At 53.4% G+C, this 27892-nt stretch overlaps 1 protein-coding gene across 15 annotated transcripts in view; it reads right to left on the bottom strand.

Moving 5' to 3' along the window:
* Positions 1-630: 630 nt before the first annotated feature.
* The window catches only part of ANK1 (ankyrin 1), a 232830-nt gene continuing 205568 nt past the window's right edge, over positions 631-27892 (bottom strand). For 2 of the 15 annotated variants that reach the window (XR_014061892.1, XM_081519223.1), the window contains exons 39-45: positions 18166-18555; positions 17997-18069; positions 14672-14909; positions 9714-9797; positions 8734-8799; positions 8283-8416; positions 631-1722 (exon numbers count right to left, since the gene is read on the bottom strand). Coding sequence is in view for 13 of the 15 variants with exons in the window: in XM_081519223.1 (XP_081375349.1) it covers positions 8318-8416; positions 8734-8799; positions 9714-9797; positions 14672-14909; positions 17997-18069; positions 18166-18555 (950 nt within the window). In the remaining 2 variants the exon portion in view is untranslated. Of the gene's footprint in view, positions 1723-8282; positions 8417-8658; positions 8800-9713; positions 9798-10671; positions 11086-14665; positions 14910-17996; positions 18556-27892 lie in introns of those variants that run through there. The other 13 variants (XR_014061893.1, XM_081519227.1, XM_081519220.1 and 10 more) reach the window with 11 other exon arrangements.

The following is a 27892-nucleotide window of genomic DNA, read 5'->3' as shown; positions in this document are numbered from 1 at the left end:
TTCTGAGGACACCTCGGCAGAGCGGCGGGGAGGAAGGTGACCAGACATCCACACACAGTGTGGCCCTTGGGCGGGCGAGAAGAGCCTGCAGTCTCTCTCCCGGCCTGGAGGGCGCCGCGGGGCGGGCGCGTTGTGCTGATTCGGGCCTCCCTCTGCCGGGGGTCGGGGGCTCTGGTGTAACTTTAAGGCTCTTCCCTGATGGCACCGAGGCGAGGAACTAAGTCTCCTTCCTGCCCTGACGGCGAGGGAGCCCTGGGCCAGGAGGGTCTCCTTCCTGGCTGAGGCCTCCTGGTGGTCGGCCGACTCGCCCACTGCGCTCCGCCCGCGCCCCCCTGGGCTGCCTCTCCAGGAGGCGGGGGGCGGGGGCCCCTTGACTGCCCAGCCCAGGCCGCCCCGCCCCCCCCCATCCCGCCGGCTGCCTGGACTTACAGCACCGAGTTCGCTCCGGGAGACCTGGGGTGGGGGTCGGCTGACCTAAGAACTGGGCAGGTCCGTATTCGCTAGCCCTATGCCCTTCCTTCCTCTTTCACTAAAAGACAGGCTGTGGAGCTCCTTCTCCCGCAGCCTGGAGAAGTCCTCAGGAGCTGAGCTGTTTGTGAGTGCTCTGTACATACTGCTAAAGTGTTTCTATTGGTTTGCATAGTATTTATTGTTTTTCATATACACAAGGCTTGATTACTGTACAGTTTACACTTTGAACACAGACTAGGATATAAGTGCTTGAAGGTATAGAAAACCTCTTCTGTATTGAACATGCTGGTGCAATCCTGGGACAGCCATCGGCCCTCCCCCAGCTGAGAGCAAAGACCCTTCCGGATGGGGCGCTGGCTCCCTTGGAGCCCTGCAGCTAAGCCTGGGGGGTCCTCGCCTCAGATTCTTAAGTCCCTGACACAAGGAACCCCCGAATGCATTCTGAAGATAATGATTTTCCATTGGAAGATGATTAATACTGGCAGAGAGAGAGAGAGAGAGAGACAACATAAAAAATATTCCAGTTTATCCACAGGAGAGTCTATACAGCCTCGGACATCACAGTAAAATCTGTGTGTATAGTGAGCAGAGGGGAGAGGTGTGCATGTGAGGGCGTGTTTGTGTGTCCTGATGCCGTGTAGCGCATTCTGGAAGGTTCTGGAAGGTTCGGTCCACCGGCAAGGATGGTCACACATGGATCATGGAGGTGTGTGGGTGTGGAAGGCTGGTGGATGAGGGCAAGGGATTAAAGGTGTGGAACTGATTTCATGTCTAGTTTTCTTTTTTTTTTCCCTTTCTAGGAAGCTCTTTTTTTTTTTCCCCCCTTTCCAGGAAGCTCACATGGATTTCCTACAGAATGAGGTTGAGAGAAAAAAAAAAAAAATACCCTGTAACAAGTCGAAATTGAAATGATTTAAAAAAATATCTCATCCCAGCCACGAAAGAGCCCTTGTTTTGCTGTTGCCTTTGGCGCTCTCCTGTGTGTTTTGCGTCCCTCTCTCTCTCTGCACACCCTCTCTTGCTGCTTCCGTCCAAATTCCCCACAGAGATCCACCGTCGCTAGAGGCAAGATTGAAGACTGTAGGTCATGCGTCTACAGTCGTTCATGCGAATAGGTGACTAAAGGAAGTCCCTTACAGAGGTCATGCCGTCAGCCTCCAGGGACGCGTGCGCGGGGCCTCCAGGCCAGCTCTCCTCCTGGGTGCGTGGCAGAGTGTGTGGAGTTCAAGGGTTGGGTGTCGACGTGTGATCCTGGGGGACACACAGAGAGAAGGAGTCACTTAGAAGAGGCGCAACCCCCCAAAAAAAAACAAAAACAAAACCCCGCCATCCTGAGCTTTTGCGCTGGCGGCCCCGGGGCAGGAGTGAATCAGGAAAAGCGGCCTTCCCAAGCAAGGCAGGAGCTGCGAGGTACTGAGCCCGGCGGGGACCTTCCTGCAACACCGCTCCCTGACCCAGAGGCTGCACCGGGCTCCATGCCCAGCGGATGAGTTCCCTGGACAGCACGGTCACCTGGGGAGAGGCCCCCCGTGTACCCAGCGCCCAGGAGAGGGGCCGGGCTAGGGGGCACTGCCCTGGCTCGTTCAGTTCAGTCCAGCCAATAGGCACGGATGTCTCCTGTGTGCCAGCCTGCATGGAGCGGGCGTGGCCTTGGGAGCTCGTGGCCTCAAGGGACCTCAGTGCCACTTCGGTTCTGTCCACGACTCTTACTGTCAGCAGCCTCTGGCTCCACTCCCCATGTCTTGAGGATGGACAGCCTCTACTGAGGCCAAGAGGTCTTTGAAAACCAGATGCCTTCTCCCCAGGAGACGAGGTGTATCAGGCTGGAAGACGGCAGCTGTGCCTGCCGAGTGAAGTTGAACTCGGCAGCCTGCAAGTCACAGCCACATGGCACTCCTGCCACCCGTGGGGCCTCGTCTTCCAGCCTGGGGGGTAAAACTCCATGTTTCCAGGATCAGCTACCCAGGGTTCTATCTGTAGGAACGTAAGGTTAAGAGGAGCGGACAGCCTCCTAAGTGGGGCTGGAAGTGATACAGAAAGGCAGAAACTCATCTGAGGCACAGCTGTCTCCAGGCAGGGAGCTCGTCGTGGGTCCTACAGGAGCCAGGGTTGGGGAGGAGGCTGGAGGTGACCAAGGGGAACTCAGCCCCGAGTGGCTCCCCAGAGATGGAGAACGGGGTTAAGCTCCTCACCAGACCGAAAAGCCAGGCCTGCTGCCGCTATGGCGTGAGCGAGCTGTCGCCCTGGAAGGGACCCCTCCACCACAGCCCATGTGCCTGTTAGCGAAGCCACCTCCTCTGAGTCCAAACCCCCGTGCCCGCTGCTGCCTGCCTTTGACCTTGGCTCCTCCATCAAGGACGCCATCCGGTTTCCTCTCAGCTAAGCTTCGGCTCATTGCCCTCCAGCCCTCTCCTCCAGGAAGCCCTCCTGAAAACTCCAGTTCCTCTTCTCTCTGCCCTCTCGTGTCACTGCCTGGCATGCAATGAACAGTCTGGTTAAGAGCATGAACTCTGAAGCCAGACTGCCTGCACTCATATCCTGTCTCAGCCGATTTCCTGCTGTGTGGTCTCTGTCAAGTTACTTATACTGTTGGGGACTCGGTTTCCCTTGCTGTAAAACAAGGCCAGGAGTAGGATGCAGCCCCAAGAGTTTGACTCTTGTGATGTTGGACAGCTAACCATCTAGGAAGTGCTCGGGACACTGAGCGGTACTGGATGCCGCTGTGGTGGGGATCCAGAAACGCTCCGTTCTGTCTCTCATCTGCTTACCTCCCTAGCTGGAGTATCAACTCTGAGGGCAGTAGCCAGCCTTAGCTCTTCCTGTGGGGGGCTTCCCACATGGCGCCAGTGGTAAAGAACCCGCCTCCCAGTGCAGGAGATGTAAGAGACTCAGGTTCGATCCCTGGGTCAGGGAGATACCCTGGAGGAAGGCATGGCAACCCACTCCAGAGTTTGTGCCTGGAGAATCCCATGGACAAAGGAGCCTGGAGGGCTATAGTCCATGGGGTCGCAAAGAGTCGGACATGACTGAAGCGACTTAGCACACAAATACATACACTTCCTGTGGGCGCCAGAGGGCCTGCCCTCGCGCTGGGCACACCTCTCCTAAGAGACCTTATAGAATCCTGAGCCTGGGGAAGACAGGCTAGGATCTTCCTCCCGCTCTTCGGCCCTGACACACAGCAGAGAAGGTTCAAGGCGGAGAGGGATGATCCTGGGGTAAGCGCTCTTCCTGTCTCTGGGTGAGCTTAGCTCCAGGAGGCGTTGCGGCAGGGGTGGCCAGGGAGTGCGGACCTCTGGTTGCCACTGCCCTGGGTGCCCCTCCAGAAAGGTCTCACCCCCTAAAATGCTAAGACAACAGCCTCCTGCAGCTCCAAGTGGCTGGGCAGGTCAGGCTCTTTCCCTCCTGTCATTTCTCTGTGTGTGCCACCAGCCCCCACCCCTGCCAGTGTCTGGAGGTACCTCCTCTCTTCTGCAGCCCCAGGCTCCGATAACACCTGCAGAGGCTGGGGGTGAGAGTGGACTGTCACTTACAAAAGAGGAAAGTAAACAAAACAGGACCTCAGCCCTCCTGGTCTCCTCCTACGGAGATTGTGCTGTGCTAAGATGCTTTAGTCGTGTTCAACTCTTTGCGACGCCATGGACTTGTAGCCCACCAGGTTCCTCTGTCCATGGAATTCTCCAGGTAAGAATACTGAAGTGGGTTGCCATTCCCTTCTCCAGGGCATCTTCCCGACCCAGGGATTGAACCCGAGTCTCTTAGGTCTCCTGCATTGGCAGGTGGGTTCTTTATAGATTAACTTTCACTTATTAAAATACTCTGGGCTTCCCTGGTGGCTCAGACAGTAAAGAATCTGCCTGCAACACAGGAGACCTGGGTTCGATCCTGGGGTCGGGAAGATCCCCTAGAGAAGGAAATGGCAATCCACTCCAGTATTCTTGCCTGGGAAATCCTGTGAACAGAGGAGCCTGGTGCAAGGTTGCAAAGAATCAGACAGGACTGAAGCGGCTAACAGTTACTTACTAACTATTAAAATACTCTCTTTCCTCAGAGCTAACACAAGGCCTTGCAACCACAGTATCTGAATGAGAAGTGTCTCTTGAAAAAGGAAACAAAAAAAGCAACAGCTATCCCATGCGTGGCACTACCCAGCACCCAGCTGGGCACCTGTAACCTAGAGGGCATAGGCTGCCTGCTCCCTGATGTGCCCTGGAGGCGTTGACACCTGATTCTTGGACCTAGAGAAGAACCCACTAGCTGCTACAGCCTGCTGCACCCTGATCAGGCTTGACTCCACAGCAATTATCTAGCTCCTTCAATGCAACTAGAAAGCGCCCGTCCCCACCTGCCAGAACTCATGCAAAATCCTTCCCAAGGGCAGGCGGGATAGGTGTGGAATTGCAGTGGGCACTGGGCTGTTCCATTGTTTTGAACAAGCTGTCACCGTCTCATCTCAGCTCACCTTTTAGGCATCAAGTCTACAACTGTGCCACAGCGTCTCTGGGTGGTTTGGGAAGAAAAACGAGAATGGGTCCTACTAACCCACTCTTCAGTCTGCATCAAAATCACTGGAGGTTACTCCAATCCTGAGCTCCAGGACTGTGATTCAGCAGTGCTGAGCAGGGTCGGAAGTCTGCATGGTCACCAGGCGCCGGGATGAGGGTGACAGAGGGATGTGAGCGGCACTTTGAGAGTCAGTGGACTGGGACTGGACAATTTAGGAAACCCTTTCACGAACGTAAACCCGCAGATCGCCATAACCACCCTACAAGGGGAAGATGCTGGGGCACCTGAGGCTTGGAGAGGTCAGCTGACCCGCCTGGGTCACGCTGCACAGAAGACCTGCAGTTGGTTGAGTGCCAGGATACACCTGTATTCTCCTTACTTCTCACAGTCGCCCTCACAGTTACCATGGTTATCTTTAAGCCTAGAAGGAAATGGCAACCCACTCCAGTATTCTTGCCTGGGAAATCCATAGACAGAAGCCTGCTGGGCTATAGTCCACAGGGTTGCAAAGAGTCGGACACAACTTAGTGGCTAAACAACAAGAGCACTGCAGTGACACATGTTCAGAGGGAGTAATTTCATGCTCCCCGTAGGAGACGGAAGTTTGAGGAGCAGGAGGAGCCAGGCCTGGACCCTGGACCCCTGCCCAGCCTCCAGTCTCTCTCACACAGTCCGTTCTCATTGTCTGCAGGTGGCATGCTCTCTCGGGTCGTCAGGACCCCTGAATTAGCCAGGCCTGGACTGCTGCTCCCCAGCAAAGTGCCGCGAAGGGTTCCTGCCAGCCTCTGGTCATGACATGTTTTTCAACCTATAAACACACAACCCTGTGTATTTCTGATCAAAGACAACATATTTAATGTACCACTGACCCTTGAACAATATGAGTTTGAACTGCACGGATCCACTTATACATTGGCTTTATTTTTCAATAAATACAGTACTTACATTTTTGTTTCACAGGATCTTTAAATGAACTGAGTGTGGGGATGAGTTCGCATTGGATTATAGATCAGAGCATGTAGAGTTGAAAGAACCAGGGTTTGAGCCCAGGATTCTATCCAGACTGTTCCAGCTTCCTGCCCTGGGGGTGAGTCATTCATCAAAGCCTTTGTTTTTTTTAGGCAGACAGAGCAGTGCTGAGATTTTCAACTGCCTGGAGGGTCAGCGCCCCCTAAGTCCCAAGTTGTTCAAGGGTCAACTGGATATTGTTGCATTATTAATACTGAACTCATGTCCTGCAGAGCTTTAACTCATGACTGAATGAAGCTCATCTAACACACGGATTTCCTCCACATGGCCCATCACAGCCCTGCTGCTCTTAGCGACACTAGACAGCAGGGCCATTTATAACAGCGAAATCACCAACCAACAGCACAAAGATGCAAAAAAAAAAAAAATTAAAAAAAGGTGCCACTAAATAGATACCAAAAGGACGCCTGATCTGAGTATGATCTGAAACAGGGACAGAGAGACGGTCGCCTTGTTTGACCTCTGCTGGGAACAGGCCCGCAGGGGACTCAGTGCTTTTTACCCCTGCACGTCCCTGAAAGGCCCCAGGAGGGAAGCGCTGGGCGTGCTGGGCTTGGGGGTTACAATGAACTGTAGCTAGTAGGCGACTGTGCCAGTTAGCAGTTATTTGGAATCCGTGAACCCCGGGGCCTGTGCAAGCTTGCAAGTGGCAGGTAGTAAAGCATGAAGGACTGAGAGCCCTCAGCCCCTTCCCTGTCTAGTCTGTACTCTGTCTTGCTCAGGGGGTAGAGCATTGCAGGCCGTCTCCTGAGCTCTGGGGACCAGACAGGCGCTTCCTCCACGCTGGCCCCGCCCCGCACACTTCCCTGGCCTCTTCCTGGCAGAAGCCTCGGCCCTCGGCAGTAGCCTGGCCGCTCCGCACCCCACCACCCACGCCAGGTGGTCTAGGACCTGCATCTCTGGTGTGTGTGTGGGGGGTGGTGGGGTTCAACCACTTTGCAGATCTACAGAAAAAAATTTCCAAAATGTCCAGCTTCTGTCCTTCCCCTTGCCTGCTGTCTGGGCCGCCTCGCTCCTGTTCAGGAATACCAGCAGAACCCAAGCCAAACGTCGCTGCCCTCAGAAGAATAAGGCCCAAGAGTGTACTCTGCCTTCTGCTTTGCTTTCTCAAAGTATTTGCACCTCTGGATTATTTCCAGGACTGGCCACAGCTGATACCCTAAACCAGCAGCCCGCTGGGACCCTGGCAGTGTGGGGGTTAATGTGGTGACCTCCTTAAGCTGCTGAGAAGTCAGGTCTAATTTTATCCTATGACTGGATGGGCCAGACTTTTTTTTTTCCCCCCAAGTGCTGAGGGAAGCCCAGAGTCAGCACTTCTGGGGGCTCGGGAGGCAGCGGCCCTGCATGGTTGTTTTTTTTTTTGCCGAGTGCAGAAAGCGAGCCTGCTGGCCGCGGCCCAGAGCCAGGCCCTGGGGGTGTAAGTGACAACAACCCGGCGCACACGGGCGCTGGGGCCACGTGCTTCCTGCTTCCGGCCGACTCCCACCCCGACGCGCCCAGTACTGAGCTGACCCGAGCTGGGCACAGCGAAGGGCCTCGGGGCAGCTCAGTACAGGACCCGTCAGGGAGGACGCAGGTCCAAGCTGGCCTCGAAGCCCCCCTGCCCAGCACTGCTCAGCCCGCTGGAGAGCCTTTGCCGCATCTTCACAGCCTCCTTCCCTCCCGCACTTCACATCACGCCCCAGACTCCCCCCAGCCACCGCTGCCCCTACAGCCTCCTGTTGTTAACTTTGCCTCTTCCTAGAAAGCCAGGGAGTCACATGCTTCAGGAAAACACCAAGGAGGATGGAAGCCTTGGATTCCAGGTTCAAGGCACAGCTGGGTTCCAGACCTCTCCCCGATCTTCCTGGGCATGTACACTGAAACCTCACAGCTAGCAGACCCCACTGCACCCTCCAGGCTCCCCACCCCCACCCCCCTCCCCACCCCCCAGGCTCCAGGATAACGATCCTACGGAGATGCACCCGGTGCTTCTCACTCGGGGAAGCACGTGTCCTGCACCTGTTTTTGCACATGTTTTTGCCCCACACCTGTTTTTGCACTCCCGAGGAATGGGTCAGCAGAGGCTGTGACTGTTCTCTCGAGGAGGCAACAGCTCAAAGGCACCGTTAGTAAGTGGGAGTCTGAGCTTGCAGACCACAGCCATGCCTGGTTCTCCCACTTCATGCTGGGAGAGGCGGGAGTTGGCGGAAGGATGGGGATGTGAAGTGTCAGAGGTCGGGGGTGGGGGGCGGCGGGGGACCGGGCCATGCAGAAAAGATCGATGCCCGTGTTACCTCCAAAGAGGCCTTTCCACAGGACGGGCTGGAGATCACTGCTTCCCCCTTTTGAGGCTGGCCCGCTTCACTATCTGAGCCCCCTTCCTGCCCTCTATCAGGTCCGGCTGCAGGCCACTTCCTCTCAGCTCCACCTGGAGACAGCAGTTCAGACAGAAGGCAGGACAGATCACACAGAGAGACGGCGGGAAGGCCAGAGAGGACAGGCACCCTACGGAGGCGGCGAGAGTGGGGCCACCAGCGCCAGGAGGCTCGATGGGGAGCCGGCAGACAGGTGAGAGGAGAGCCCCAGGCGGGCTGGCGCAGGGGGCAGCGGAGGTCACGGGCCAGCCCCTCGGAAGAGCGAGGGCCTGGGAGGCCGCGGCCCCGGCAGTACCTTGACGTGAGTCATAAAGGAATCAATGTCCGCCTCCATCTCACTAGGGTCCTCCGGGGGCCCCTCGGAAATCACCTCCTCGAGCTCCTGGGTGTCATCGGCTCCGGACGGGTCTATCTGGCGAACGACTTTGCGAACAATCTGGAAAAACAAGAGGGAGGGCAGGAGGGGGCTTGCGGAAGCCGTCGAGGAAGAGCTTGAAAAGGGGCAGGTTCCAGAGTGCTGTGCGGGTGGACGCAGGCTGTGACCCCAGGTGCCCTTCCCTGTGGTCAAGGTCAGGGGTGGCCTCTGACCCCCCTGGTTGGGTGGGGAGCCCGCACTGGGTGGTCTCAGAAGGCCTGGAATTTGCAGGGGGGCCTCGGCGGGGCTCAGGGACGAGTGGGTCTGACCCCCATGATTTCCCTCTCTAGCCTACGGGGTCCATCCTGTCTGCTGGCGTGTGACGGATGTTTACACTGTCTGTTTTCCCTGATGCGGAGGGCGTGTCTGTCCCTTCGACTGTCTATTCCCTATTCACACATCTGAATATGCCAATGACTGTCTGCTCTGCACCGACCGTGTGCAAGGAGTGGGAAGGTGAGAACATGCACAAGTGTGAAACTCCTCGTGCAAAAGGGAAGACCGGGTCTTCTCTGACTGAGTATGTCAGCAACATCGGTCAACCTCAGTCCGCACCCAGCACAGCACTTGTCCAGCAGAATCGCGGCTCCTGGTGGAATCCTGCCACCAACCCCATGCATTCTCACATCCTTTTTATCTCAGGAAGCCCCGTGGGGACCCCCCCCTCCGTACTGCGGTCACACAGCTGTTTTCAGGGCCAGGCGTCACCGGACTAGGTTTGGGCTGTATCCATGGGGCCCCGTCCTTCTGGAACACAGCCACACCCACTGAGCTCAGGCTGAATCAGGCAAAGTAAGGACCACCACGTCTGGAACTGCGGCAGGTACCCGAACAGTCCCAACAGAGCTGGGCTTACCCCGCTGTTAGGGCGATAGCAAGAAGCTGAGGGTGAGCCCAACGCCCTCTGCCCGGCTCAGGGGGCACTCTGCACCCACCTTCTTGGTGACGACGTTGCCCTGCTCATCCGTGAAATGCTCCTCCGTCACCTGCTCCCCTGGAATATTCTGAAGCTCATTCCCCTGGAATCAGAAAGTAGCTCCGTCGCGTCCAACTCTTTGTGGCCCTATACAGTCCATGGAGTTCTCCAGCCCATACTGGAGTGGGTATCCGTTCCCTTCTCCAGGGGATCTTCCCAACACAGGGATCGAACCTGGGTCTCCCACATTGCAGGCAGAGTCTTTACCAGCTGAGCCACCAGGGAAGCCCAAGAATACTGGAGTGGGTAGCCTATCGCGTCTCCAGCAGATCTTCCCGACCCAGGGAATTGAACCAGGGTCTCCTGCATTGCAGATGGATTCTTTACCCACTGAGCTCTCAGGGAGGCCCAGTAAGGAAATAAGGTAGCAGTAGCCCCAGCAGCCACAGTCTGATGAGACCCCACCTGGCAGGAAACTGCAACTCAGCAAGGAGTGAGTTGGACTGACCAGCGGCTGCCCCAAGTCAAGTGTGTGTGTGGGGCACCTCTTGGGGCCCTGGGCCTGAGGTTGGGAGGGGAGCCCAGGCTCACGGGAGCACCAAGTGGCGGATCCCAGAGTGGGCAAAACAGGGCCCGCGATGCAGGTTTACAGAGGAGCTCCTGGGAAAGGGAGGGAGACCCTGACATCTACTCCAATGGCACTTTAAGGGGAAGAACGCCCGGCCACAGACACCTGCGCCCCGAGGGGGGGTCTTGCTGCCTCCCTGAGCTGGTTGTGAGCAGAAGCAGGAGGAGGGCCAGTCTCCCGAGTCCCAGAGCAGAGCGTTCTCGGCCATCATGGGGGATGGAGGGGTGGGGAGGGCAAGGGAGCGCCCAGCTCCGGTCTGCACATCCCCCGTGCCCCCCAGCCAGGCCGCCTGACCTCTCTTCCCACGGGGCATCCAGACTGGCGCTCCCCGCCCCCCACACCAGGTTACCTTCAGGAGGACCCGGCGCCGGACCACCCTGGTAGAGATGGTCTCCTCATCGTCGCTCAGCCCCTCGCTCTCCCCCAGCTCTTTGTCCAGCTCCTGGTGAACGTGCTTGAGCACGAAGCCCAGGGAGCCCCGGACGATATGCGCCACGTTCTGGCAGCTGACCAGGAAGAAGCCCAGCAGCACCAGGGTGACCAGGAGCTGGGTGACGAAGGTCCACATCCTCGACTGCTCAGCAGCCCAGGCCTCCAGGGCCTGCGGAGCCAGGGCAGCGGGGCCAGCCGCTCATTCTCCCCGGGGACTCCGGAGGCCCCCAGGGACCCGCTCCATTCTCGCCAGCGCGCGGGAGGCTGCAGGGCCCCCCCAGTGGAACTGCCGCCCGAGTGCCTGCCCAGCCGAGCGCCCGCCTCTGCCCCTGGCCTGGCTGACGTCAGGCCCCAGTAATTCTAGCTCCCGAGCCAGCTGCCCCGGCTGTTTGGCGGGGCCAGAGGGAAGCCGGCAGGTGTGCGCGTCCCAGGCACCGGACGTGCGTGTTAAAGGGCGCTGTGAGCGACGCTGCCCCCTATCCCCACCCCCAAGAGCCCGCCCCTGTGCCAGCTAGAGGCAGCTTTAGCTGTGCCCAGGAAACGGGTCCCGTTCAGGACTCGGGAAAAATCAGACGTCTGCAGAATGTGGTTCCTGGTGTGTGTCCTGGGCTCTACCACCAGGACCACGGGGACGTCCACCCGCTTGCTCGTGGGGTGGTGCCAGCTAACCCCTGGAGGGCGCAGGGTTTGTTTCAAAAATAGCACCCTCCCAGAGTGAGTGGTCAGCTCCGAGAGTGCAGGCGTCCAGCACTGGTGGCGGGGGCCTTGGGAGCCGGTGCGACTTCATGAACCCCACAGCCCTCGGTGCCCCCCACCCCAGCCTTAGGCAGCACAGCCAACCTAAATGCAAGCGGGTCCCCGGCTTGTCTATTTAAGGACTCTCCTTCATGGCTCTTCCCGGGCGGGGCTGGCAGCGCCAGGGGCAGGAACCAGGCGCCTGCAACTCGCCTCTGCAGGCCTGGCTCCCCAAGGCAGCCCAGCAGCTGAGGCTCAAAGGAGTCCCATTTCCAGACGGGGCTGCTCCTCTCTGGGCAGCAGGGGGTGTGGCAGGAAGAACCAGGATCAGGACTGGCACCCCGACCCTGCGCACCCCACCCCCCTGGTGCTGAGGCTCTGGAGGCCAAGCGGGGTGGTTGGAGGGGGCACTCCTCTGGGCCTCAGTTTCTCCAGCTGTCAAGATGAGGGGTGGGTTGTGAGCCCACCCACCGCTAGGGACCGTGACGGCCCTCACCCCACACAGCCCGCTGCCCAGGCAGGGCTCTGTGCGCCCTTTCACACATCAACTTGGTTACATTAACACCGTTGTGTCTCTGGTGTTCCCACGTCACGTGAAGGCAACGGAGGCACAGAGAGGTTAACGACTTGTCTCATCGCAACACAGGAGCGCCGGGGATGCAGACACGGTGCGTGCAGGGGGGCCTGGAGCCCTGGGTCCGAGCCTGGGCCCGGAGCCCAAGGTCAGATGCTGCCCACTGGGCCAAAGACAGGGACTGGCTGCCTTCCAGGTTTAGGTCCCTAGTTACAGTAACCACCCACCCCCTCCAGCCCCCACTGTGCTTTGAGGCTCACTGGAGATACTAGTAAACAGGTGCTCTGCACACTGCCACCTTAAACAGGCCTCTCGACCATCCCCTGGGGCCCCAGGAGACCGTGAGGAAACAGTTCGCCCACCCTCCCATCCTCCCTAGACGGGAAGGCACTGGCCCTGCCCGCTCCTGGGACCCGGGACCGGGAGGTCTGGGACTCTCACCGCCCTAACGCTGGGCCTCCTGGGACTCAGTTTCCTCATCTGTAAATGGGGCAGCTGGGCACAATGACCCTCGAGGGTTTGCTTCTGTAGGATCCTGCTTTCTCTCCAGTCCTCCCCCGCCCCACGAAGCCTAGCACAGAGAGGCTCCTGTGCGGTGTCGTCCCCAGGACTCGCGGTGGGGGGGCACAGACCCAGGGGAGGCGAGGAGGTCTGGTGCTTTGGGACAAGTGCACACGACCAGGAGTGGCAGAAGTGGGTACAGTCCGACCACCAAGAACGCACGGGGTGGCCTGGGGTTAAAAACGGGTGCGGCGGCCTGGCCATCGGAGGCATGTCCTTGGCAGGGACGCCTTCTAAATAAAACCCTGTTTAATTCCTGGCACCTCTTGGCAGCCAGCAGCCCGGGGCCATGCTGGAGCCCGCCTGGTCCTGGGGTCCTCAGAGGTGCCTGCAAGGCTCGGGCTGGGATAGGGGCAGGGGGAGAAGCCGGCAGTGAAGGGGAGGGTGGAAGCAGGCCTGTGTACATGGGAGACGAGGTTCCGGGGAGGCGGGGAGCACACATTATGCATGTGCTGAAAGTATCGATACATGTTTACAGAGCAGTGGCTCACACTTCATACAAACACAAATTAAAAACGATGTCAAGGACTTCCCTGGTGGCTCTGTGGTTAACAGTGCACCTGCCCGTGCAGGGGGCAAGGGTTCGATCCCTGGTTCGGGAAGATTCCATGTACCGCAGAGCCACAGAGACTGAGCCCGACTTCCAGGGCCCGCGAGCGGCAATGACTGAAGCCCACACGCCTGGAGCCCGTGCTCTGCAACGAGAGACGCCTGCCCACCGCAAGGAAGCGCGGCCCCCGCGCGTCGCCACCAGAGAAAAGCCCGCGCCAAGTGACGAAGACCCAGCGCAGCCAAAAGTAAATAAATGAATAAAATTATCAAAAAAAAAAAAAGATGTCAAGATCATGAGGGGCTTCCCAAGCGGCACTAATGGTAAAGAACCCGCCTGCCAATGCAGGAGATGTAAGAGAGGAGGGATGGATCCCTGGGTTGGGAAGATCTCCTGGAGGAGGACATGGCAACACACTCCAGTGTTCTTGCCTGGTGGGCTGACGTCCGTGGGGTCGAAAAGAGTCAGACATGACTGAAGCGACTGAGCACGCACGCAAGATCGTAAGACATCTGGGATTAGTTTCAAGATAACGTCAGGGGGAAGTGTATGTGCGCTTGAAGGTGATGGGCTATCCTATCTGGCTTTGTATCTATTTGTAATTTTTCACAATACAAAAAGGTTTCAAAAAACACATTGAAATAGATGTCCACGGAAATGGGGAATCAAGACAAAAGGGAATAAATAAAATAAGTCGGGGGGACTGAAGGGAGGGTGGAGGCCAGAGCCTGTGTGGGGGTCGCCCCCCTGTCCCAGTCAGTTCCCACGGGGATCCACCGGAGTGGGCACAGAGGCCCCAGGGAACCCTGGCGACCATCCTTTCTCTACCTCATTTACACAAGGGAACCCAGGGGCCAGGAGGAAAGTAGCTGGTCCTTGGCCCCAAAGATAGGGTAAGACCCAAGTCAGCCCAGCGGCCAGGCCTCTGGGTTCTAAGCCCTTTTTCCTAAAACATGACAGAAAAAGAAAATAAACAAAACCAGCCCTACAAAGACCCTGACGCTGGGAAAGATAGAAGGCAAAAGGAGAAAGGGGCAACACAGGATGAGATGGTTGGATGGCGTCACCAAGTCAATGGACATGAGCTTGAGCAAACTCTGGGGGAGAGAGTGAAGGACAGGGAAGCCTGGCGTGCTGCAGTGCATGGGGTCGCAAAGCGTCGGACACGACTTAGCGACTGAGCAACAACTACAAAGCCCCCCTCTGATCCTGTGACCACCTTGGGCATATGAAGGGCGGCCAGCGGCAGGGAGCAGGAAGGGGGCACCACAGGTGTGCCTGAGAGTCTCTGGACCCCCATCAAGGAGAGCCTCTCCCTGCCCTCAGAGGGGGTCACGGAGGCCGACAGGTGGACAGACAGAAAGAGAAGCCACCGCCCCAACCGTGAAAGACAGAGACCACTCCAGGCTGGGGTCTGAGTGAGTGAGTGGCCGCCCGGGGCCCTAGTCCTCCAGGTGGAGCGTCAGGGAGGCCCTGCCCGGGAGAGTCCGCCTTTACCTGGAGGGAGAAGGTGCTGCCAGCCTCCTGTGTCCTCTCCTGCGGGCCGTGTGGTCTCTGCTCCCTGCCGGCTTCCGACTGCTCAGCCGCAGGCCCTGGGCCCTCCTCGTGCTCCGGAGAGCCGCTGACCGTCCTCTGGAATGAGCGTGGGCCAAGCGGGGCCTCCTCCGGCCAGGCGCCGTGTGCGGCCTCTTGAAGGTAGGAGACGATGGAGCCTTCCGCATCCCAGTCATGCACCCTGGCCCCCAGGAAGAGACCGAGGACACTGGTCACCCCCAGCCTCCACTCTCGGGGATCCTCCCCGTCCAGCGCGCATCCTGCCCTGCCCTCTGGAAGCTGGGAGCGCGTGACCCATCACACAGCATCTGCCCTGTCCGGAGAGACCCGGACACCAGTGCCGCTGGGCCCTGTCCTCTGAGTGGACGGCTCCACTCCTATGGCCCCAGGATGGTCCAGTCATTGGGGGTCCCCACACCTGTCGCCCCACCCACTGCCGTCCAGCCCCCCCATGCTGCTCCCACTCCACAGTCCTCACGCCGGGGGTCAGCTAGTGAGATGACCCCTTGCCCCTCGAAGCAGGCTCTTCCGCGGCCTCGGGGACACACGTGCCCGCGCCTGCCTCCCTCACTGGCTGTTCCTTCTCTGTGTCCTTCGGGTCTCCTCCTAACTTCCCCGGCGTCTGACCCTGGAAGGGCCCAGGCTCAGTTCTCAGACCTCTTCCTGTCTATACCTGCTTCCCAGGGGTGGCTTTAACCCCACCTGTGGGTCCCCAGCAGCTCTTCCCTGAGCTGCAGGCCTGTGTGTCCGACGGCCTCCTCAACACCTTCCCTGGAGGTCTCTGATGGGCATCTCGGGGGCTCAAATCCTCACTGAGGGGCTCCTCCCCAGGCCTGTTCCAGCCGTCTCCCCACCCTGCAGTAGACGGCACCCTTCATCCTTCAGGTGTCAGCTCAAGGACACCCGTGTCCTCTCAGACACCCCTCTATCTCTCAATTGCTACATTTTACTTGCCAGCAAATCCCTGGGATTCAACTTCCAAAAATACATCCTGAGCACGACCACTCCTGGCCAACCATCTGGGTCCACATCACCATGAACTCTTTCCTGCAGCTCGTCTCCCTGCCTCTACCCCTGACCGCGTCCGCCTGTGGCCACATCACCTCGGATCTCTGCTCAAAACCCTCCAACGGTTCTCCATCCCACCCAGGAAGCACCACAGTCCTGCCAGGCCCCCGGGGCCTGCCGTGTCGGGCCCCTCCACCTCCCTGACCTCATCTCCCCTGATCACCCTGCTCTGGGCGCAGCCACCTCCTCGCTGTCCCCGCAGTGCGGTGAGCATGCTCTGCTCCGAGGCCTCTGCGCCAACTGGGCCTCTGAGGGCACCTCTGCTCAGATGCACACAGGGCTCGTCACCTGAATTCCTTGACGTTTTTCCCCCGAGTCACTCTCGGGTGTCCCTGGCCGCCTTCTCTATAATTCCAACCACCCCCTTTCCTGCTTTCTTTTTCCTTTTTCTTTCCTGCTTTATTTTTTCTTTGAAGCACTTAGCACTGATGAACATTTCTTTTTTAAAATTACTTTCCATTCCATTTACTTTATCTGTTTATTGTCAGCTTCGCCCCTAGAACAGGGGTTCCCCCACCTCCAGGATCCAGTGCCCGATGATCTGAGGTGGAGCTGATGTAATCATAATAGAAATAAAGGGCTCAATAAATGCAATGCGTTTGAATCATCCCCAAACCATCACCCCCACCGACCCTGTTTGTGGAAATTGTCTTCCACGAAATCGGTCCTTGGTGCCAAAAAAGGTTGGGGACCACTGCACAAGAACATAAATGTCTTGCAGGTGGTGGTTCTGTTTTGCTCAAGGCCACATCCCTGGCTCGGAGGCATTTGCACAGCGGCCTGGCACACAGCTGGCCGCAATACACACTGTCACGTGAATGAATGAAATCCATCTGTCCCCACGGGAGGGCTGGCCCAGGTCACAGAGCCCGCCAGTCATGCTCTGAGGCTTGGCTGCCAGGCCCCTGGTCCCCGTCTAGGGATGCTGCTGTCACAGCGGTACAGTGGCTGGCACACAGGGGCATCCAATCCGTGTTTGTTGAGCAAAGGGCCACTGCAGGTGCTTGGGAGGCTGAATTTCACCTTGGATCCTCACAGCTCAGCCTGCCCAATTTTCCTCACGAATCAAAGGGTTCATCTGGGACACTGAATGAGTCCCGGCTATCTTGTCTCCTAAATGGCTTTGTTTTCCGTCCTGCTGGGGGACGGGGGCCACACTGAGCGGCTCCTCCCTGGGAAGGCGCTGTCTGCCGGGGCTTCTGGGAGGGGGACCCGGGTGGGAAGAGGAAAGGGGAGCAGGTTCCCCACGGTCCGGCCGGATCTGAGCTCCACGGGGGGGTGGCCACGGCCTCCCGGGAGCACAGGAACCTTGTGCTTTGGGGAAACTGAGGAGCAAAGCAACAGGGAGGAGAGGGCCTCGGCCACGCCCTTCCTGGGCCAGCCCCAGAGGCCGCGGTGATACCTGTCACTCGCCTGTCTGTCTCACTCTCTTTCGCCCCAAGACCCCTCTGCACTTAGCCCAAGCGCCAGGGTGCGGCGGGGTGTCCATCGCATGGACGTGGCCTGGGGACTCTGTGTCCCCCAAGGTGCACGAGGCCCTTCCGCCTGCACTGCCAGCCCGCATCCTGCCGCTGGCCGGGTCCCAGGCCTTCTCACAGCAGGAAGCGTGGTCAGGAGCTACCCAGGAGGGTAACCATCTTCAATGGCTGAAGCTCTGTCCTGTCTGGATAAGTCCAGTTGGCCTCACTCCTCCAAAGAGGCATAACTAGAAAGGGAAGCCTTATCAGCTCCGTCACATGCAGGCCCTGTGACTGCCCACCCGCTCGCCTGGGCCCTGGAGCTTCCAGGTTTCCAATTATGGTTTGCTTTCAACAATCGACACAGAGCAGCGACCAGGCCCCAGGGCCCCCGCTTCTGCTGTACTGCCAGGGCCGTGGCTTGTCCCAGCCTGACAATCGCTCTCCCCATCCCAGTAGCCCCAGCCTCTCTCCTGGGGGCTGCACAGGAGTTGGGGGGGCGGGGAAGGACTGGCCTTTGCAGACGCAGCTCCACTCTTTATCACAACACAGAGGCCTTCGTGCCGGCTGAGAGGTGCAGGGGCAAGCTGGCACCTTACTGAATTATTTCCTGCAGGGCGTTTGGCACATAGGGTTTGGGGGGCAATAGCATATAAAAGTTGCCCCTTACTCACTGCTAGGCACAAGACCCCCCAGAAGCCGGGGATGGCAAAAACCACCCCGCCCCGAAGCCCAGCCCTTACCTGGCCTGGCTCGAGTCCGTCGCCCAAGTCACAGTGGGGGGTTCTGAGATGCGGGCGTGTACCCTCTGCTGGCCTGAAACAAGAGACACTTCACCCTCTGAGTCCTGCCCTGCACCTGTCGAGTCCTCCTGCCTCTCATGACCTGGCAGCTTCTCTTCTGACCTCTGACCTTCCTCCTGGTCAAGCAAATCGATAAGGCCATTTGTGGCATCTGAATCCACCGTGTCGTCCTCCACGAGGTCCAGAGAGCCCAGCGTGGGGCCCCGGGGTCCCTCGGAGAGTGCCCCCTCCAGCTTCCACTCGTGCCCGGTGGCGTCCGAGTCCTCGGCCTTGCTGCACTCCAGAGAGGAGTCCTCAGCAGTGACCAGCGAGGGCGTGAGGCCCGCGGACCACACCTGCATGTCAGACATCTCCAGCAGGGCGTCATGCTCCGTGCCCGCCAAGGGGATGGCGTCTAGGACGGCCACCTCGTTCCAGTACTGGTCTGCGCGCAGCGGAGAGGGGAGCGCGTAGTGCAGGGAGGCGGGGGACAGCAGCTCGTCCTGCAGCGAGGAGTAACCTGGATGGGCAGACAGAGGACGACGTGCTCCAGCGGCGCCCTCCGTCACACGCGCGCACGTGCAGGGACACTCACTGGCGCGCACAGGCTCGGCCACGATCCGGCATGCGCATTCCGGGGCGGGGCTGCCCAAGCCTTGCGGCTGCTGCCCAGGCACGTGGGCAAGAGGACAAGGCTCTGGGGTGCGGGGTGCGGGGAAAGCCGGGGGTGGGGGCTGGACGCCAAGAGAAGAGGATGGAACGCTTGCTCTTCCGAGTCCAGAGCAGGGATCAAGACGCCTTGATCCAAAGGCTTGCGCTTGAGCCTTCCGACAGCCGCGCGGAAGGACGGGCTGCTCCCTCGTTGCACCCATGTCCCCTGGGCACAGCTCTCGGGGGAGGGGGACTCTGTTAGGGAGGCACCTCCAAGGGAGCGGGGCAACCCCAGAACCATTGTGGGTGACTGTGCCCTGGCGTGGTGGTGGGGGGCGGTGTCTGGCGAGCGCACAGAGCATCCGCAGACCTTGGCGCGGTGGTCAAACGGGAAACCCCGAGGAGGCTTGGGAAGGGGTCAGCCGTCTGCAAGCAGCGGCGTATGGGTTCCAGGAACTGGGAAGGGTCTAAAGTGGCACCGGGGGGTGGGGTGGGGGGTCCTCCGGGGTTAACAGCGGGAGCCCAGGTCAGAGGGCCCATGAAGTCCCAGGCACATCGCCGCTCCCTCGAAAGTCTGCCTGCTCCCTCCAGGTCAGCCGTGAGCCCACGGGAGAGGAGCAGGAGGGGAGCGGGAGGGGAGCTGGAGGGCCCAGGCCCCTGATGCGCAGCCTGGTCCCACGCCTGTTCCCTGGGGATGTGCCGGGACCCCGACCTCTGACAGTTTCCTGGTTGGGTCTGGTGTGCAGATGTCAGGATACTGTGGGGGCACAGGCGTGAGTGTGAGATCGGTGTGTGTGTTAGGAGCCTCAGCCCTCCTCTAACTGCGGTGAGGGAGGGGATCGCTGCCCTCCCTTTGGAGCTAGTGCTGATCCACAGGCAGGGTAAGGTCTAGAAGCCAAGATTCTCCACTGGGTCCAGCTAGTCTGGGGCCCTGGGAGCATGCATGTGCCCACAACCTCTGAAGACCGAGCAAAGTCCAAAGGGACCTTCGCGGGTGGGGCTGCCCTGCAGGGCCCCCAGGGGCCCTTCCCGCTGAGCCCAGGGAGGCCCCTAATGCAGTGTCCACACTCTCCATCCCGCCACCCGTCCCGCACTCGGCCCCCTCCACCGCATCCAGGCTTTCGGCCCCCTCTCCTGGCCAGACCGGCCCACCTCATGCCCAGCGGGGCCTCAGCTCCTGCCCTCCATCTGCTAGACTTCTGACAGAGCTCAGCTGTTCTCATTCACTCACTTCTCCCAGCAAAACATACTGAGGTCTGCTTCCATGCCAGGACCATACGTGCTAAAGGGTTGGGGACTATAAACACACAGGCATACACAGACACACACAGACACACACAGACACAGACACACACACACACACACACAGGGACAGGTTCTCTTTGTCCTCTTTCACGACATTTTCCCAACGACTCCAGCTCACCAGGATCTTCCATCTCACCTGGATCCTCCATCTCTTAACCTGCCCCATGATCTCCCAAGCTGGTTCACGGGACTGTCCACTCCAAGGACAAGGAGCCTGTCCCAGTGTGGAGCCTTCAGATATGGGAGGGACACGGGAGCCAGGACGGATGACCTCACCCATAAGTCGTGAAACGGCCGCAGCTAATGATGACAGGTGTGCAAGGTTGCCGGCAACCAAGCTATGTACTTGACTCTCATAGTCTTCCACGGGAGCTTTCCTCCTAACTGATCTACAAGACTCCTACACGTCTACGCGGATTTGCATCTCCAAATTAGGAAAAGGAAGAAGAATCCATGGTGTCTGGGGGTGGTGTGGGCTGGTGGGAGGGCTGTGCGGTGACAGGGACCAAGGCAGCCCCCTAGCTCTGGCCAAACTGGGAGGGACAAAGCGGAGGGTGGGGGACACACGTGCATCGGAGCCTCCCACCATAGAGACACCAAGTCATTTACGTGTGAGATTATGACCAAACTGGGAAACCAGGGCCACGGCCTTCCAACCCTCCACAGAAACCTCTCCAGGTAGAGGTGAGCAGGCTGTTTAAGAATCACATAATTATTTTTCTTCTTGTTATTATTCTTGAAAGCATTTTTCCATTATTACCATTACTGATTGAATTCTCTCTCATAAAAATATATCCTGTATTAAAAGTAACAAGAATGATTTAAAAAAAAAAAAATATCCAACATGTTATTTTTATTTGTCACAACATTACTCCTACCTTATAGATGAGGAAACTAGAGATTCAGCAACTTGCTTAAGGAACACAGAGTGGTTCTAGATTTTGCCGATACAATATTTTAAAGATAGCTTCATGGAGCTAGAGCTGGCATACGATAAATGCATATATATACATGTATACATACACACAATTTATTTGGCTGTGCTGGGTCTTCGTTTTTCTCTAGTTGCTTTTCTCTAGTTGCGGCGATGGAGGCTACTCTCTAGTTACCGTGCAAGGGCTTCTCATTGCAGTGGTGTCTCTTGTTGTGGAGCACAGGCTTCAGGTGTCCAGGCTTCAGCAGCTGAGGCATGTGGGCTCAGAAATTGCAGCTCCTAGGCTGTAGAGCAAAGGCTCAGTAGTTATGGCACATGGGCGTAGCTGCTCTGCGGCATGTGCGATCTTCCTGGACCAGGGATTGAACCCGTGTCCCCTGCATTGGCAGATGGACTCTTTATCACTCCGTGAGCCATGGAGGAAGCCCTAAATGCATGCATTTAAAGTAGATAATCTGATAACTTTGGACACAGGGAAACACCCATGAAACCATCAGCACAGTGACGAGGGGGCATTCATCATCCCTGAAAGGTTTCCTCAGGCTTCTTTGCAGTCCTTCCTTCCGCCACCCTGCTCCCAGGTAACCACTAATCTGCTTTCTGTCACTGTACATTAGTTGCATTTGCCAGAATTTTATCTAAATGGAGCTATGCAGTGTGGAATCTTTGTGTCTGGCTTTTTTTCTTTTTTTTACTCAGCTTAATTTCATCCATGTTGTTGCCTGTATTGACAATTCATCCATTGTTTTTGCTGAATGGCTAGGTCACACTGTAGGTATATCTTTAACTTTTAAAGAAACAACCAAATTTTTTTCCAAAGTGTCCTTCCATTTACATTCCCACCAGCAGTGCATGGGGGGGTCCCAGGTTCTCCGTATCCTCCTTGACACTTGGTATGGTCAGTCTTTTTCACTCTAGCTCTTCTTACAGATGTGTAGTGTACCTCCTTATACCAATAGTTTTAATTTGTATTTCCCTGATGACTAATAATGCTGAGTATCTTTTTATGTGCTTGTTTGCCATCTGTCTATCTTCTTGGTTAAGTTAAAATCTTCTGCTCATTCTAAAGCTTGGGTTGTTATTACTGAGTTTTGAGAGTTCTTTATATATTGTGGATACAAGTCCTATATCAGATAATTATTTGCTAATACTTTCTCCCAATCAGTATCTTGGTTTTTTTTTTTTCCATTTTTTTTGTAGTGCATTCTGAAGGCCAGAAGTTTTTGATGAAGTCCAACTTGTTGATTTGTTCCTTTGTGGGTTGTGCTTTTTGGTATCGCATATAAGAGATCTTTGCTTTATCCAAGATCTCTAAGGTTTTTTTCTTATGTTTTAATCAAGAAGTTTTATAGTTTCAGGTTTTACATTTACTCTATGATCTATTTTGATTTAATTTTTGTATATTATATACGGTATGAATCCAAGTTCATTTCTGCATATAAATATCCAATTGCTCCAGCACGATATGTGGTAAAGACAATCCACTGAACTGTCTTTGCACCTTTGCTGAATATCAGTTGTTCCTCTATGTGTGGTTCTATGTCTGGACTCTATTCTGTCCCACTGACTTATCTATGTTTATGACAATCCCACACTGCATTGGTCACTGTAGCTTTGTAATAAATCTTCTTGTTCAGTGACCAAGTCGTGTCCGACTCTTTTGTGACCCCATGGACTATAGACCCCCGGTCTCCTGTGTCCATGGGATTTTTCAGGCAAGAATACTGGAGTGGGTGGCCATTTCTTAAAGTCACTATAAGTCCTTCAACTTTGTCCTTTTTCAAAGTTGTTTTGGATGTTCTAGGTCTTTTCCATATAAATTTTAGAACAACTTTGTCACTTTTCACAAAAAAGCCTACTGGGATTTTGATTGGGCTGCATCAGACGTTTAGACCATTTCTGGGAGAACTGACAACAGTACTGAGTCTTCTGACCCATGAGAACAGGGTATCTCTACATTTATTTGTTGTTGCTCAGCTGCTGAGTCATATTCGACTCTGCGACTCCGTGGGCTGCAGCCCACCAGGCTCCTCTGTCCTCCACTACCTGCCAGGGTTCGCTCAGGTCTTCTTTAATATCTCTCAGCAATGTCTTGTAGTTTTCAGTGTATATCTCTCACATCTTTTATCAGATTCACCTCCAAGTATTTCTGTTTTTTTCAATGCTATTGTAAAGGCTATTCTTTTTTCAATTTCAGTGTGTACTTTTTCACTGCTAGCATATAGGATTCAACTGATTTTTTTTATATACTGAAATTGTATCTTGCAACCTCACCAAACTCATTTGTTAGAGTCCATCAGATTTTTATATATATCATGTTGTCCGTGAACAAAGACAGTTTACTTCTTCCTCTCCAGTCTAGCTGCCTTTTATTTCTCTTACTTGCCTTATTGTACCAGGAGCACCTCAAGGACAGTGCTGAACAGAAGCAGGGGGTAGTGGGACTTCCCTGGGGGTCCAGTGGCTAAGACTCCTCGCTCCCAGTGCTGGGGGTTTGGGGTTTCATTCCCCGTCAGGGAACAAGATATCACAGTCTGCAACTAAGAGATCCCACACCCTGCAAGGAAGATTGAAGACCTGGGTGCCCTAAGACCAGGTGCAGCCAAACAAATAAATATTTTAAAAAAGAAAAGAAAAAAAGCGGCAGCGGGAGGAGCAGACGTGATTGTCTTGTTACTGAATGTAGGAGGAAAGCACTCAGTCTTTCACCAGCAAGTGTAATGTTAGCTTCAGGTTCTTTTGTAGAAGCCTTTAGGACTCTGCTCCAGTAAGTTGCTATTCTTCATATTCACCGATCAGACTGTCCAATTTGGGGGATAGTAATTTGCCCTAAGTCCTTACTTCTCCTACAGATTCTAGAAGAGTTACTGATTTTTCAAAGTGTTTAGCTTTTTACTTGTTGTCAGCATGGTGTGGTAACATCCAAGCTCCCTATATGCAAAACCAGATGCTGATTTAGTTTTGAGTATATTCACCTATTTTGCCTTCCTTGGATGAACCCCACTTGATCATGATGCATTGTCCTTTTATATAGTGTTGGATTCGGATTTGCTAAAATTTAGAGTTTCTGCATAAACGCTCACTCCTTATTGATCTGTAGTTTTTCCGTAAATGGCTTTCCTTCTTTTCTTTTCTTTTTGACCAAAAACGTAAAGTGGCCCTCATAGAATGAGCTGGGAAATATTATGTCTTTTAAAATTGTCTGAGCGAGTTAGTTCTTCCTTAATGTTGGTAGCATTCACAGTGAAGTCATCTAGGCTTGGAATTTTCTTGGTGGGAATGTTTTCTTTTTTAATTAATTTGTTTTTGTCAAAGTATAGTTGATTTACAATGTTGTCTTAATTTCTACTGTGCAGCAAAGTGATTCAGTTATATATATATATACGTATATACACATATATATATTCTTCATATTCTTTGCCATTCTGTTTTATCACAGGATATTGAATATAGTTCCCTGTGCTGTACAGTAGGACCTTGTTGCTTATCCATCCTGTATATAATCGCCTGCATTTGCTGATCCCAAATCCATCCTTCTCCCTACTCCCCTTCCCCTTGACAACCACAAATCTGTTCTCTATGTCTGGGAATCTGTTTATGTTTCACAGATAAGCTCATTTATGCCATATTTTAGAGCCACATATAATTGACATGGTAGCTGTCTTTCTCTGTCTGACTGACTTCACTTAGTACGATCATCTCTAGGTCCATCCATGTTGCTGCAAATGGCATTATTTCATTCTTTTTTAAGGCTGAGTAATATTCCATTGTATGTATGTACCACATCCTCTTTATCCATTCATCTGTTGATGGACAGCTTGTTTTCATGTCTTGACAACTGTAAATAGTGCTGCATTGAACATTAGGGTGCATATATCTTCAAATAATAATTTTGTTTGGATATACACCCAGGAGTAGGATTGCAGGATCACATGGCAACTAGTTTTTTAAGGAACCTCCATACTATTTTCCATAGTGGCTGCACCAACTTACAAATTGGTGGGAATGTTTTAAATTATACATTTAATTTCTTTAATATATTCAGAGTATCTCTTTCTTCCTATGTGAGCTTTGATAGTTTGTATTTTCCAAGAACTTTGTCAATCTCATTTATGCTTTCAAATTTATCAGAATAAAATTGTCATAATATTATCATCCTTTTGCTTCCTATAGAATCTTTAGTGATATTACCTCTTATTCTTGATATTGGTAATTCTTTTCTTCTATTTCATGATCAGTCTGGCTGGATGCTGATCAATTTATTAATCATTTCAAAGAACCAGCTTTTGGTTTTAATGATTTTCTTTAGTGTTTTCTGTCTTCAGTTTCATCAATTTCTGCTGTGATCTTTATTATCTTCCTTCTGCTTACTTTGGGCTTAATTTGTTCTTTTTGGAATATCTTAAAATATTACAAAGCTGAGGTAACTGACTTGAGAACTTTTCTCTTCTTTAATGTGGATGTTTAGCACTATAAATTTCTCCGTAATACTGCTTTGCTGGCATCCCATACATTTTGACATCTCGTGTTTTCATTTTCATTTGATTCAAAATACTCTCTAATTTCCCTTTGGCTCTCTTCTTTGACCCACGGGTTACTTACAAGTGTATTATTTAGCTTCCAAATGTCTGAGAGTTCCTATGTATCTTTTGGTTACTGTCTTGTAATTTAATTTACTGTGGTCAGAGAATATACTTTGAGTGACTTAAATTCTTTGATATTTATCAAGGCTTGCTTTATAGTCCAGAACAATGGTCTTCAACCCTTTTGGCACCAGGGTCCAGTTTCGTGGAAGACAATTTTTTCCATGAACCAGGTGCAGGAGATGATTTCAGGATGATTCAAGTGCATTACATTTATTGTGTTCAATTTATTGAGAATCGAACACCACGGTTGATCTGACAGGAGATGGAGTCCAGGCAGTGATGCTGGTGTTGGGGAGAGCTGTAAATACAGATGAGGCTTCGCTCACTCGTCCGCTACTCAATCCTGCTGTTCCTGACAGGTGGACTGTGGCCCAGGGGTCGGGGACCTCTGGTTGAGAATATGGTCTATGTTGGTTTGTTCCAGGCGCAATTGAAAAGAGTGTATATTCTGCTGTCATTGGGTGGAATGTTCTATAAATGTCAAGCAGTTCAAGGTGAATGACTGTTGTTCAAATCGATTTGGGTACTCATTTTTCTACTTGTTCTATCAATTATCAAGATGGGGGTATTGAAATCTCCCACTATAACTGTGGTCCTGTCTATTCCTCACTGTGGTTTTCTCAGATTTTGCTCATGTATTTTAAAGCTATGTTACCGGTGCATTAACATTTAAGATCGTGATGCCCTCTTGGTGGACTACTTATCCTTATGAAACTACTTTCTTTATCCCTGGTAACATTCTTTGTTCTGAAATCTACTTGTTTGACATTACTACAGCCACTTCAGTCTTCTTTTGATTAGTGTTAGCATAGTTTATGTTTTCTCACCCTCTGACTTTTAAGGAATTTGTGTTTCTATACCTAAAGACATTTCCTGTAGGCAGTATATAGTTGAAATTTACCTTTATATCTGCCTTTTGTTTTTTTAGATCGTTTACAATAATGATATTATTAATATGGTTAGGTTTAAATCTATCATTTGTTAATTTCTATTTCTGTCCCATCAGTTCTTTGTTCTCTTTTCCCTTTCTTTATGCTTTTTTTAAAAAAATAACTTTATTTATTTTTGGCTGTGCACAAGTTTTTCTCTAATTGTGGTGCACGGGCTTCTCAGTGCAGTGCCTTCCCTAGTTGCAGAGCACAGGCTCTAGGGTGCTTGGACTCAGTAGTTGCAGCTCTGCGGCTCTAGAGCACAGGCTCGGTAGTTGTGGTACACGGGCTTAGTAGCTCCATAGCACATGGGATCTTCCCAGGTCAGGCATCAAACCCGTGTCTCCTGCACTGGCAGGTGAGTTCTTTACCACTGAGCCACCAGGGAAGCCCTCTTTATGCCTTCTTTTGGGTTAATTGAAAATTTCCACTTTATCTCTTTGGATGGCTTATTAGCTATGATTCTTTGAGTATTTTAGTAGTTGCTTTAGGGCTTCTAGCATACGTCATTAAACCACCCCAGTCTAATTTTAAGTGATATCATAACACTTTGCATATACTATAAGAACCTTACCGTAATATACTTCCATTTTTCTCTCTCAACTTTTGTACCATTGTTGTAATACATTTTACTTTTATATGTTATAAACACAAAATTATATTATTTTGTTTAAACAGTTATCTTTTAAAGAGATTTAAATAATGAGAAAATTATGTATTATAGTTAACATTTTTGGCACTGTTCATTTCTTCATGTAAATCTATATTTCTTTCTGGTGTCATTTTTCTTTTGGCCTGAAGGACGTTTTATGAAAAAAAAATTGCTTGTAGCAGTCACTTCCTGTTGACCAATTCCTTCTGCTTTTGTATGTCTGGAAAAGTCTTTATTTGCTTTCGTTTTTTTGGAAGTTATTTTTGCTGGGTATAGAATTCTAGGTTACTTTAGAGATGTTCTACTTTAAAGATATTGCTCTGCTAACTTACTTCCATTGTTTCCAATGAGGAATCTGATTAATCCTTATCTTTATCTCCATATATAATGCATCTTTTTCCCCACCTTTGGCTACTTTAAAAACTTTATCACTGGTTCTGACTAATTTGTTTAAAATGTGCTTTGGTATAGTAGACTTCATGTTTCATGTGGTTAATGGAACTTCTTGGATCTGTGTAATTATTATTTTTGTCAACTTGGAAAATTCTGGGCCATTAATTCTTCAAATACATTTTCAGACCCTTTCTCTGTTGGAAACTAATTTCACAAATATTAGGTCACTTGAAATTGCCCCATAGCTCACTGATGCTTTTAAAGACTTTCTGTTGTTGTTCCTGTGTTTCATTTTGGAGAGTTTCTATTACTATGTTGCCAAGTTCACTTTTATTCTTTAATGAAAT

The sequence above is a fragment of the Giraffa tippelskirchi genome, chromosome 8, assembly GCF_054371585.1.
Source record: "Giraffa tippelskirchi isolate mGirTip1 chromosome 8, T2T-mGirTip1v1.2.pri, whole genome shotgun sequence".
Taxonomy (NCBI): Eukaryota; Metazoa; Chordata; class Mammalia; order Artiodactyla; family Giraffidae; genus Giraffa; species Giraffa tippelskirchi.
The sequence above is the reverse complement of the archived record's forward strand: the minus strand, read 5'-3'. Positions and strand labels throughout refer to the sequence as shown.